This window comes from Syngnathus floridae, chromosome 9, assembly GCF_059516105.1.
Source record: "Syngnathus floridae isolate MCC-2025c chromosome 9, RoL_Sflo_1.0, whole genome shotgun sequence".
In the NCBI taxonomy this organism is placed as follows: Eukaryota; Metazoa; Chordata; class Actinopteri; order Syngnathiformes; family Syngnathidae; genus Syngnathus; species Syngnathus floridae.
In genome coordinates this window covers 3,627,177-3,639,437 of record NC_142421.1, presented here as the reverse complement: position 1 = coordinate 3,639,437, position 12,261 = coordinate 3,627,177, and the positions used below count along the sequence as shown (strand labels likewise).

General features: G+C 45.3%; 1 protein-coding gene across 5 annotated transcripts in view; it reads right to left on the bottom strand.

Annotated features, from left to right (window-relative positions):
* Window positions 1-231: 231 nt before the first annotated feature.
* Window positions 232-12,261, bottom strand: part of tet1 (tet methylcytosine dioxygenase 1) — a 26,224-nt gene continuing 14,194 nt past the window's right edge. For 2 of the 5 annotated variants that reach the window (XM_088385874.1, XM_088385876.1), the window contains exons 4-13: window positions 6,227-8,318; window positions 6,010-6,100; window positions 5,077-5,170; window positions 4,764-4,972; window positions 4,544-4,694; window positions 4,337-4,426; window positions 4,113-4,250; window positions 3,822-3,998; window positions 3,584-3,731; window positions 232-3,153 (exon numbers count right to left, since the gene is read on the bottom strand). In XM_088385874.1, coding sequence (XP_088242000.1) covers window positions 2,312-3,153; window positions 3,584-3,731; window positions 3,822-3,998; window positions 4,113-4,250; window positions 4,337-4,426; window positions 4,544-4,694; window positions 4,764-4,972; window positions 5,077-5,170; window positions 6,010-6,100; window positions 6,227-8,318 — 4,032 coding nt within the window. In that variant the 3' untranslated portion in view covers window positions 232-2,311. The other 3 variants (XM_088385878.1, XM_088385877.1, XM_088385879.1) reach the window with 3 other exon arrangements.

Genomic DNA, 12,261 nt, shown 5'->3' with positions numbered 1-12,261 from the left:
GAAAGGGAAATGAAATAGCATTGGTTCTGGAGTCACACTGCATCAAATTAAGTGAGTGACTCATGATGAGAACAAAGTCTAAATTCCACTGCAGTGAGTCAAATGTTAATGTTGCACTTCAAGCACTGCATTGTGTTATGGGAATAAATAAGAAGCCCAAAAAATGAAATACAAGCCCAGCCTAGATTGTACAGTAGTCTAAAAATATGACAAACCATGAACAGAATATGATTGAGTCAAAAATATAAATATGACTTTATTTCACAATCCCCCAAAAGATCAGACATCCATAAAAGAAATGCAAAATGTAGTCTCTTCTCAAGTCTAAAATGGATATAATCTTTTTTTTGCCACATACAGTAATTCTGTTGCAAAATAAGTAAGAGCATCCAACGTCTACACACAGTACAGTAAAAACAATATAGTTCACATACGTATTTACACAGAATATTAACAAGTAAAAAGTTTTTTCCCCCAAGTTTTTAATGCTGGTGATAGCTCACAATTAATGGGGGAAAAAAATGTCATATTGTGAGTGATACGATAAATCAAAACGTGTTTTCATTTTCAAAGGGGTTTTCCTGTAAATCAACTGATTTCAAACATGCTTACATTCATTTTATTGTGTGTTTGTTGTTCCGGAAGACATTGGAACTGGACTATGATTTTTATCTAACTTTAAAAATACATCATGATCAAGTGTGTGTTGCAACAGCATTAAAACTACATTTGTAGAGACTCCAATACATTTTTTTTTTTCATTTTAAAAAGAGCACCATCTATATTGTATAAAACCAAGTTGAGTCAGTGAACTAACTTGTCCTATGAGCACCACGAAGAAATTACGGCACCAGCCGCGTGACATTTGTACAGAATTCGATCAAGAGTCCTTAAAATGACAATTTAAAATAAAACAAAATCACCTTATTTAGACTCCGTCATAGGTTGTGAAGGAAGTGTGAAATTGTCTGAAATTGCTTAGATGGATGATGGCGTCAACATTTAAAAAAAATTTGGTTAAGATGGTGAAAATCGATATGTGTACAAACTGGCAACATGTTGGCGTTTCAACAGGCATCAATCAAATGTACAGCGAGTCAGAAAAAATTCCAAAATCCTATCATCCCAACTCTGATAATTCCAATTTTCCAAAAAAGTGAACACATAAAATAAGTGCCAGTCATGATAAGCACTTTGTTGTAGACAAAAAAAAATTATAATTGCTCTGAATGCTAAGTGTTAAAAAAAAAAAAAGAAGAATACTGTAAAATATATTCATATATAAAAATCCCTATCTGTACATACATAATTAGGTTTGGGACAATTTTTCAAGTGAGAGAAAATGGAAAAAAAAAAAAAGTGCTTCTGAGAAACCTTCCAGACGACAAATCAGTTTCTTTCATGAGGGGAGCAAATGCGTGAAGCCATTTTGCTACATGAGATCATCCCAAGTAAAATAGAAGCGTGATGTATATCGTGTGCACAGTGAGAATGGCACTGAACTCGAAACAAAAGCAAGGTACCACCGTCATTCTGATTCTGAAGCAACAGGTTATCTTGCAGTAAACAGGCTTAACACCAGGAATTAAATAGAAATGATCAGAAATAAATAATCACCTTTTTTTGTTCTTTATCATGTGTATACATATATATTGTATGTATACTGTATATATAAAAGCAGTTGAAAAAAAAAACTTAAAAATGCTTCAAAGCACCATCTCTTTTTATAAAACTCACAGTTAAATGGGGAAAAAAAATCAGACGAAGACGAGGGAGCACAAAGCGAGCCGGTTGAGTATTTATTCGATATCCTACGATGACTGTGTCATTTTTTTCCCCTACCGGAAAACGAGTACGACTTCAGAACACTAGTAGAATAAATTTCTCTTACAAATGTTTTTTATCCCACTGCTACATGACATTTCTGCACACTCATTTGACAACTTTGGCATACTAACGGCTTTAGTGTGGTGAACCTGTGCACATCCGTTCTCTTTTCATATGGAAAGATTTTTCATATTCGATAACAAGCTTCAGGTAGTACTAGTGGCACGAATAGGAATAATAAAAAAAAAAAAAATCTATTGAGACACAGTCATTCTGCTACCGTGCTTGTCTTACGAGTGAGCACAAGAAAAAAAAAACATTCATATTAATATTACGGATGTATAATAAATACTCAAGCGGCTTTTTGTAGAGCGTGATTAAAACCAGGTAGAAAATAAATGACAAGCAGTCTCAAGTTGATTGAGGTAAGGCATAAATAAGCACAGTGTGTGTATGTGTGTGTGTGTGTGTGTGTGTGTGTTGCCTAAGTCCAGCTGTTGTAAGGACCTGTCACTTGTGTGAGGGCGTAAGGGGACACGGTGATGACCCCGTCTCTCGGTAGCGTCCACGTTTGCCGCGTGGGGATGTCCCTGGTCTTCCACGCATCGTGCCCGTCTAACCCCGCCCCCTCCTTTGTCTCCCCTCCTAACCCGCTCCCGCCTTCCTCCATCCTCAGCCTTTCATCTTCCTCCTCCTCCTCCCTCTCCCGCTCCCTCTTGGCCATCTTGGCGTCCCACATGGCCATCCCGTGGCCCGGCTCGTTGAGGGACTTGTGCTGGTAGAAGACCAGGGAGATGCGCGTGGGGTGGCGGCGGTCGGGTTTGAGGATGGGCGTGGTGGCGTGCAGCTCCCGCCGCGCGCACTCGATGAGGATGGAGCCATGCGAGGGCGCCACCGCCACGCCGCCGATGTCGTGGTCCAGGAAGTTGTGCTCGCTGTCCGACCACACCTCCTCCTGCTTCACTTCCTCCTCAAAGCCGTGGAGTCCGTTCAGCCTGCTGTAGAGACCCTCAGAGGTAAGTTGAGGGGAGAAGGAGGAAGACGGAGGGGCGCTCCCGCTAGCCGAAGGTCTCCGCGGAGTGGAGAGCATCTCGCCAGGCTCACTTTTAAAAGTACGAGGGAACCCGGCGGGGTAGCCGTTCACCGCGTCGCCGGTGCTCTGATACGGGCCGTTTGGTCCGAACGGGAATCCGGGCTGGTGGTGGTTGGGTGACATGAGGTCCCTCTGTTGGTGGTAGTTGCTGGTGCTTGGACTGTAAGTGCTGGCCTGGCACCGGTCCACGTTGGCGGGACGAGGCGATGCTTTGTTGTAAAGGGCGTGTTGCTCTGTTATGAAAACAGAAAAAGAATTTCAAAACCATGTGAAATCATTTTTTGGGGTGATTTGTTTCTAAATACGGTGGACCTCGGATTCAACGGAGAGAACATCGTGTCGATAAATAGACCAACGGCCATGTTAGCAGGGGTGCCTGTGCTAGCAAAGTTCTTGCAAAGCATTAGCTTCTCTCTTCTTCTCTCTGCGTCACCTCCTCTCTCTCTCTCCTTGTTCTGTCCCTGCTTCCTTCCTCATGCAGTCCTACTGCGTCTGACTTCTGGTAGATCATCACTTGACTGACTAGGACCTGCCTCACTGTCATCGGGAATCGCCTGCAGGCCAGGAGGATAATGTTAACATCTGAAATTTGGTATTGTTTCTTAAAGGGGGACAGAGTTTGTATCGGCATCCCATAATGTGCTGGATTGCTACTGGACTCACCACCTTTGGTGGGGGTTTCTCGCTTGACTTTAGTGGGAGTGAGTGGGCTCAAGCCGAGCTTCTTCTCCAGCTTCTCGGCTTGAGCTTTCAAACGAGCTTCTTGCCTCATCTTGCGAGCTGACTTCACCGGCTCAGCTAGCAGACGCACCTGACAAGGAGCGGAGAAAAAGAAGGATCCGATTCACCTTTCGTTCCATTATCGGTACCACGGCCGCGAGAGGATTCGCTCTCTGCTTACCTCTCTCGGGAAAGATGACAGAACCTGAAGGGCACCGGTTTGGATCTTGGCCCACTGTCCTTCGACACGACCAAACTCGTCTCTGTCGGTGATCTTGTAGAGCGGAAGAACGTGGAGCTGCTCGTCTTCCGGTATATTCCGAACCGCGCGGTTATCTTCCTTTGTTAAAGTGCAAACCTGAATAAAAAATAAACCAAACGTCACCAAGCGAAATAATGAGCTGCCAATTTTTTGTTTCGGCCTAGTATGGAGTGGAGATTGCTCCTGCGTGGTACAAAGTAATCATCTCACCACAGTGCTGCCGTTATTCATGTTGTGGTTGTCCTTGTGAGCGTGAGCGCAGAAGTCCACACAAGCCGTGACTCCCGAAAAAGGACGTCCCTTCCTCCAGCCGAGCCGACAAGAGTCACCCTTCTCCTCTTGCTCCACCTAGAGAAGAGATGTGGGTTCACTTGCTTTGTGGTGATGACGAAGAAGAAAATGAAGAGTAAATATTGGGCTTTCATGTTTCTTACCTGGTTCTGGAAGGCTTCAGGAGCGAGGCACTTGTACAGTGGTGCAAGGTCAGTGGCGAGACTCTGAAGGTTTTTCTCTACCTTCTCCTCCTAAAAGTCATAAAGATGAGAAACCTAGGTTTTACTTGTCCAAAACGGAGTCAAACAGCTCTGTCATATTTTTGGGTTGAAAAATCGTGATCATTTTGGTGATGATGATCCCTTTACCTGCTCCGGGTAGTCACCAAGCAATCGAAATTTGCGTGGCACTTTGCTACGGGCGAACTTGCAGCCGTTGAAGTACATACTCCACGAGCAGCCGAAGGAGAAGGATGCCCCGCAGGTATCCGGGTCCAACCCCTGACAGGCGCAGGTCCGACTGCGGAGGGGGAAACAAAGGGTATTGAGAACTAAAATCCTACGTGGTTACAGAAGTATCAGCGCTTACTCTTCATTAAGGGCGCAGCGTCGGCTGGTGGGCGAGCCGTATTTGAAGAGGGTATCTGTGAGCTCCTGGTAGAGGTGGTCCGCCACCGCCCTCGGGATTCCCTCCCACGCCAGGATGAGGATGACCAGCACGGCAGTTTCGCAGTAGTGCCCCGGCCTCTGCCGCACTAAACACAAGAGCTTCTCCTCCTCGCTCCCTCGCCGGACCACCTGTCACATGATCAAACTGTCGTTATTATGACATCAGAGGACATATTTGTATATCTGAGGAGATACAGCATATAAATTTTAATTTACAAATGGTTGTCACTTACCCATTTTGCAATTGGGCATCCCTGGGAGCTTTTTCCTTCTTTTCCAGTGTAGACAACAACTTCCAACCGGACTGCATTTCCCTTAGCGCCATATCTGTGACGCAAAAATATATGAGACATTACATTAGGGACACCTAAGCGCTTTGATTTCCAGCCGTAAGGATGTTGATAATAAAATGAAAAGAAATGAAAGTATGCGGTGTGACCTCTGAAAACAAACTCACTGCAGCTCAGCTTCTGTCTCGGCATTATGTAATAATGTGGTTTGGCTGTTTGCCATAAGCCGTCCCGCTGAGGGCAACCGTAATGACGACATGATCGAAATGAAAACTTGTCTGACACCCCCAAACTAATGAAGGCTGCTGTTTTACACAATCGGTTACATCACACTTGTCCTGTCTCAACATGTTGTCTGTGCGGATATCTAAATATAGATATTTATATATGTGTGTGTGTGAGGTGCACATGCTAAGCGTGCTTCCTCTTAATGGCAGACTCCTTGGCGGTGACCTTGCCGCATTCCACCAAGCCCGTACTTGACACGCTCAGCATGTTTGGTGGTGAACACATCCCACAGAAATCCAGCTAAATAATAACAATGATCCCAGCAGTAGTAGTAGTAGTTGTAGTAGTACTTGAAACAGCAGTAGTAGGAATATAACGAGTTGTTGGAGGATGTATTTGATATCCTATGTGATGAATTATAGATGAAACTAGTGATTAATAAATTCTTTAATGGCTTTCAGGATTTATTCAACATGCTACTAATGCATTGAATTATGAATGAAAACTTGCACACTGACTAAAAACTTATATTAATGCTCAATTCCCATAAATAGTGTAGTAGTAATTGGGACTTAGAGTCAAAATCAAACGAATGAGTACTTTGATAAATGCTAAAATGGCTTTTCAATAGTAGTGGCGGGAGTCTACCTGGTCTCCATCAGTTCCCTCACTGCTGCGACACTGGGTCCTGCGCCGAGGTGAGTGTAGTAAGGACCTTCTTCCTTTTCAATGATTTGGTCTGTGGGGGGAAAGGGTTGTGTATGAGAAAACTGAATCAAGTGAGCCGGAGTCAGGATTCAACTCCTGAACTGAGTTACTTCTTTTGAAGTGCGCCAAGAATGCAGAAGCTAAAGGTTCAACTCACCCACACATTGACAGCAAGGAAGGTCAGATAGTTTTTTGGAGGGTGTGTTGAGTAGATTCTTTGTCGGGGTGTCCAGAAAAGCCATGGGTGACTCCAGGAAGCAGTTGACGCTGTGCTTGGATGGAGTCGACTCCGCCGAGTGGCCCGCGTCTCCGTCGGCAGATGTCGATAAGACGGTGACAGGCCCCGACCTCTCCAGCTTGTAGTAGCTTTGCTGGCTTGGAGGCGGAGACTGTCGAGCACCAAAGAGGCTGTCGGCGGGACCAGGGTCGGCAACGTGGTTGAGGTGTGTCACCCCGGGATTAGCACCGTATGGCAGCCCTTCGCGGGGCTGCGCTACCTGAGTTGACAAACACCTCTCCTGCCCCGGTCCTGCGGCAGGATTGTGTTGGTGGAGTGGGTTGTGCACATATGACAAAAGCTGGTTCTCTGGGTCCAGGCTCTGCTTGGTCCTGTAGTGGTGAGTCTGAGTACTGTGACGGATGAGCTGCTTTGCTTCCTCCTGGGCTTCAGCCAGGTATCTCTTCAGGTCAATCTGGGCCTGAGGAAGGAACAGATTCCTCCTATGAGGGAGACCGGATTTGCCGGGCAGAGGGGTTTTCTTTCCTCTGCTTCGATGAGCCGCATCTCCATTTGCCATGCGTTTTGAGAGAGGGGTCCGGCGGTTGATTCCTTCCTGTGGTCCCTCGTTACTCTTCTTCTTCCTGGGTTTTGAAGGGGTTGTTTTAGCTTTCTTTACGGGGGTCTTTTTCTGACCAGGGGATAACTGTGAGTGGTAGTTGTATCTGATCGCTGACACGGGAGTCCCCTTTACGTGATTGGCCCCGGGTAGCTGGCTCTGACGGGACTGGATGATGAAAGCCAAGTTGGCCAATTGGGCGGCCACCTCCTCCTCGTCTCGGTTCCTCATCATCTTGGGTCTCTCGCGGTCTTCCCAAAAGTGACGCTCGTGGTCTTTACCCAGTTTCGGATCCGAGTTGTCGTATTCTGACTTGATAACACGAGAACCGAAGCTTTGGTACGGCCTCCTGCAGGGTGCTCCGTTGCCCCGTTCAGTCGGCCTCGTGCCCTGGCACCGTTGGATGACGTTACCGTGTCTGGCCACAGGTGGGCGTATCACCGACGTCTGGTGAACCGGTGAACTAATGACCGAAACTTTGTTGTAGCGGATTTCTGCTGTGGGTTTGGGTTCTTGCGTTGAGGTTTCTTGGAGGGTGACCGCAGAAGGTTCACACTTTCGTTCGGTTTTAATAAACATCGGGGTGTGCTGAGGTATAGCTGCCAGTTGAGTTAAGGCCTCAATGGCGATAGCCTGGTCAAAACTAAGATTCCTCTTCTCTGCCAAAGACTGAACGCTTGGTAACAGGTCATTAGAAGGCGGTTCACTTTTGATGGTCTGGGGAGTCCTCGGTAGGCTCCCCCGAGACTGACAAAAGTCATTCCTCAAGTCCTCGGACTCTTCCTTGATGAAATGCAAATCGGGCGGTTCGGTTTTGATGGACCGAAGAGCGGAAGGACGTGAGCTGAAGAGTTTCTCCTGTAGCCCTCGTCTCTCCGTGACGGACAGACAAACCACCGCCGCTAACGTGGACAACGGGTCTTCGCAGACATCATCTTTGTCGCTAAAATGCGAGGCGATTGCTTCTTCATCCTCTTCCAGTTTGATCCTCTTCAATGGGGCCGACGTATCAGGAGTCTTGGGTCCGTTTTGAGAGGGGATACTGGCGATTATGCTCCGTTGAGGCTCTAAGGCCATCTTAGCCCTGTGATATGACTTCAGATCAGCGTGACCCTCACCGGTCACATTAGCACCGTTAGGTTTAGTTGGGTTTCCCGAAATTCCGTTGTGGAAATTCACAGAAGAGCGTACATGTTGTTGGTGAAGTGCAATGTTGCTCAGCTGCAACCCGAGCTCTCGCTGAATAAGTGCCGGGCGTCCGCCGAGGTCGAGGTTGCGGCGAAGTGTGCCGGGAGGAGTTTTTGTATGTCGTATATGGCCTTCCTCCTCCTCGTCCTCCTCTGCCGCCGTGTGGGTGACGTCCATCTGTGCCTCCCCTTTGCCATTGAACGACCCACTTTGTGGAACCACCTGCTACAGAAGGAGAAAATAAGAACGTGATGACTCAATGCGGTGGTATGCGTTACTCAGCATCGCTCAAAAACAGAACACACCTCCCTCTCAGCGTGGCGAGGGCATCTGCCACCTCCACCATCAAGATGCTTGAAAATATTGTGGCAAACACGAGCCAATCAAACACTCACGTTCAAGGTTTCAATGGAGGCGCCAGACAAAGACTCGTGACTCAATAATAAGAGTGGAGCGAATGTGGGTTTGCAGCGAGCAGGTGAAAGTATGAGGAATACAAAATCAAAATTTTACTGTTTGAAGTAAGAAGAGATCTTTATTTGAACAAACGACACACGCCCCTGCTCAGTCTATTAGAATATCATGGAACTCTTTCAGTACTACTTTACTACGGATTAAAATAGTCCATTTGATTTAGTTTCAATTTGGAAAACGGGCTGAAAAATTATTAGTTTTGTTTTAGTGTGTGAAACAACATGAGATCTGACGGGATAACATCGTTTCTCTCGTTTTACATGGAAGAAACGCCTCACAAACTCTATCAGTGTCGAACAGACTCATCAGTATCACCAGACCACAATGAGTCAACTGACCAGACTTTAAACTGTTGCGGCTGTTAAGTATTCACGATGCAAGTAAGTAATGCAAAAGGCCCTTTTTTGCCATTATTATCATAATTCTTTGGTTAAATGAGTCACTTTTCGAGGGCTTTCCTACAGTCCTTGTTTTGGCAATAACAAAGACAGACGGGCTTGGTGCGGAATACTCAAAGTGGTGCCTCAAAGTGGTGGAAATATTTCAGTAAATGAGACCAGACTTGCAAAATATGCAAAGCTATCCTCAAATAAGACAAAGACACAAGTGCTGAGCTGCATCAAAAGTGCAACGACATCCTGGACTGGACAACAATGGGTGTGAGTTTAAAGAGAGGAAGAGGTCAATGGAGTGGGAAAAATAAAAAGTTCCCATGTTTGAGTGAAGCTGGGAAAATAGCATGGATTTGGACTCATTTTATTCCTTGAGGAAAAGAGTATGAAAAGCAGGAACCCAAGCTGAGAGAGTTGACTATAAGCATTCAACGTTGACTGTATTCCAGGATATGTGTTGTACTCACAACATGGACATCACATGAACCCATTGAAAAGGTCATACAGGTTGAATATAAGTTAAATAAAGAAATGAATAAACCTGCATTATGTTCTGTTTGTAGTTTTAGTTTAATAAAGGGATTTGTAACACGTCGTGTTAATTTGGTGTGTTTGGATTTGCGGTCACTTGTTTAGCTAACAGGAAGTCCGTGTTCAGAGAACAGGAAGTAACAAAGTGACAGATAGCAGGGAAGCTAATTATACAGATTTTTTTTTTGTTCTTTGCAATATGGCTGAAAACATTTGGCGGGGAGTGTTTTTTTTAATACATTCAGGTATTATATGATGCATTAAAGAATGTTTAGTTCCATTAATTAATGCATTTGCTAAGCTAAGGTTAGCATTCTGATTTAATATAACATAGACTAGCATTAAGCTAGCGGGGCTTTCGCATCTTATTTATCAAGCTAAATTGATGCTTTTATGTAAGCTGCATATTTATTCTGTTGTAGTTTCCTGAATTAAAGAATGAAAAGGAAACTTTAGCTTCTTATTTGGGATCTGCTGAGCTCCTAAACCGGAAAATCAAACTAAACTCATTGCTCACTTTTCATTATAATTTAGCCCAATTCAATATTGAAGATGAGAATTTTTAAACATGTTTATTCTTATTTTTATGTTTAAAAATATAAATTCCCTCTAGTAGCTGATGCAACTGTAATCCTGAGATAACCTTTGAAAGCGGATGAGGAAAAATAGGCAACACACAGGATAGTGCTTAGTTAATGGAAGCGGTATTTAGGGGTGGACGTGTGTGTGTGTGTGTGTGTGGCGAGGGGGAGTCCGCCTGTCACAAAAAACTGCTTTCAATGACAAAGCACCGCTGGCCGTCTTCCAACCCTGCACCAGACGCACGCGTTGGCCTCTCTGTACGCTATGCATCTTTGTGTCCGACATTCAAAGCTCACATCAAAAAGCAGCTTTTTATTCTTCTCCATTTGGCCTTGCAATTAAAAAAAAATGAATGAAACGGTTTCTTATTCCAGGATGTGAAATGCAGACTCGTATTTAACCGGCGGGTCACTCGGGGGTTGCTGTCTTTGTGTCTGCCTCCAGTCACATGTAAGGAGGTGAAGCCATTTAATATCTTAGTATGCTCTTTGTCCTCACTAGTAGAACAACCAGAATGACTGTAGATCTTTGCTGTCCTTTGGAAAACTCCTCTGCTCGTCCAAGCGTTTACTGTTCACTAAACACTTGAGTAGTTTTGGAGCGAGAGCTTCACGCACTCTTGGAGACCAACCCTAGCAACAGCGGTGTCACAGACACTTGAATCCTAACAAACCTGTCTCTCCGGGCGACACGTCTCCAGGGAGGTCTGAAGTGCTTCTCCGCTTCTACACGCATCACGGCACGTGAGAGTTGATTTTATTCTACGCTAAAGAAAGCATGTTCCCCTTTCCTGGCTGAGAGTTGAGGTAGTCGCGGTTTCTCTTCTTTCCGCACGTGAGACTTTTTGTTCATTCACTCGAGAGCGTTTCCTGCCGGAGTGATTTTTTTTTTTTTAAAGACAAAGATGAAACTTTAAAGCGACCGCGTGGGTGAGAAGAAGAGGGCCGAATAGTAATACCGTAGATGTAGCCTGACAGGATTACAAAACATGCTTTGCTCATCAGAAAAACAGCAGGTGCAACGGCTCTCTTGAAAGTCACGCAAAATGACGCTGGACAAAAAAAAAAAAAGATTCCTCCAAACAAAGCACCGGCTGCTACGAGGTCCTTTAAACCCACCTGGAAACGACAAGCCAAACACCCTCAAGGTCCTCAGCCTGAATCAAAACCAGCTTCCAAATAAAGCACTCCAATCAGCTAAATCCGAGGGATGAGCTTCACTGCAGCTCGACCACTAAGTCACACACCGCCAGTTTTTTTTTTTTAACCTTATCCGCCCTGGGAGGAAGCCCCTCTGTTTTCAGCATCACCCCCCACCCCCCCTTTTCCTCACACACTAGAAGGTATTGGTGGCCATCTTGCTTTGCTTCAAAAGACAAGCGACAGTAACAGAGCACTGGGCAAGCTTCTGGATGACATGACAAGGGTGACTGTGGTAGTCAGACACTGCCACAGCTGAAGGTTACACACACAAAAACACACACACACACACGAGATGCCTTCCCCAAGGGGCAGACAGGGGGCTCATCAGCCAATAGCGTGAGGACCTTAGCGGTTTGTAAATTATCTTCCATGCCTAGACTCTCCTAAACAAAGGATCCCCTATGTGGGCTTTTCACTCGAGCACTATGCGCAGGGATCGGAGGCAAGCTGTGGAATGGACGGCGTGCACACGCTGGATCTGGCGCTGAGGACAACAACTCTGTGACTGGGAGAGATTAACCCCTAAGGCGCCACCCCGGTGCTCCTGATAGAACTGAGGATGGACTCGAGCATTACCCGAGATGAGAAGAAGTTTTCCTCGGTTCGTTGTCGAAAAAAATTAAGATTCAGAGTTGATTTGGATTCAAGTGTTTTGTAAATAAACAGGAATAGTATCACGGTGTTCCTGCGCTGACTCCTGATTGGTTTATAAATTGACCTGATCACTGGGAAATTACCCGCCGAGTCATTCCACGATCCAACAAGACGGCACCAGCGAGAAAAATAGATCTTCAGCACCAACTGCTAGCATTTTGACACTAAGGAACTACATCAAAGTGGTGGAGCCTGAAGCCCAACTAGAAAAATAACTCGATTAATCGGTTAAAGCCATCGTTACTTAGGAGTGTGAATTGAATAATTGTCAATTTTTGTCTATGTGAAGCCCTTTGAGACTGTTTGTGATTTAGGGCTATACAAATAAACTTG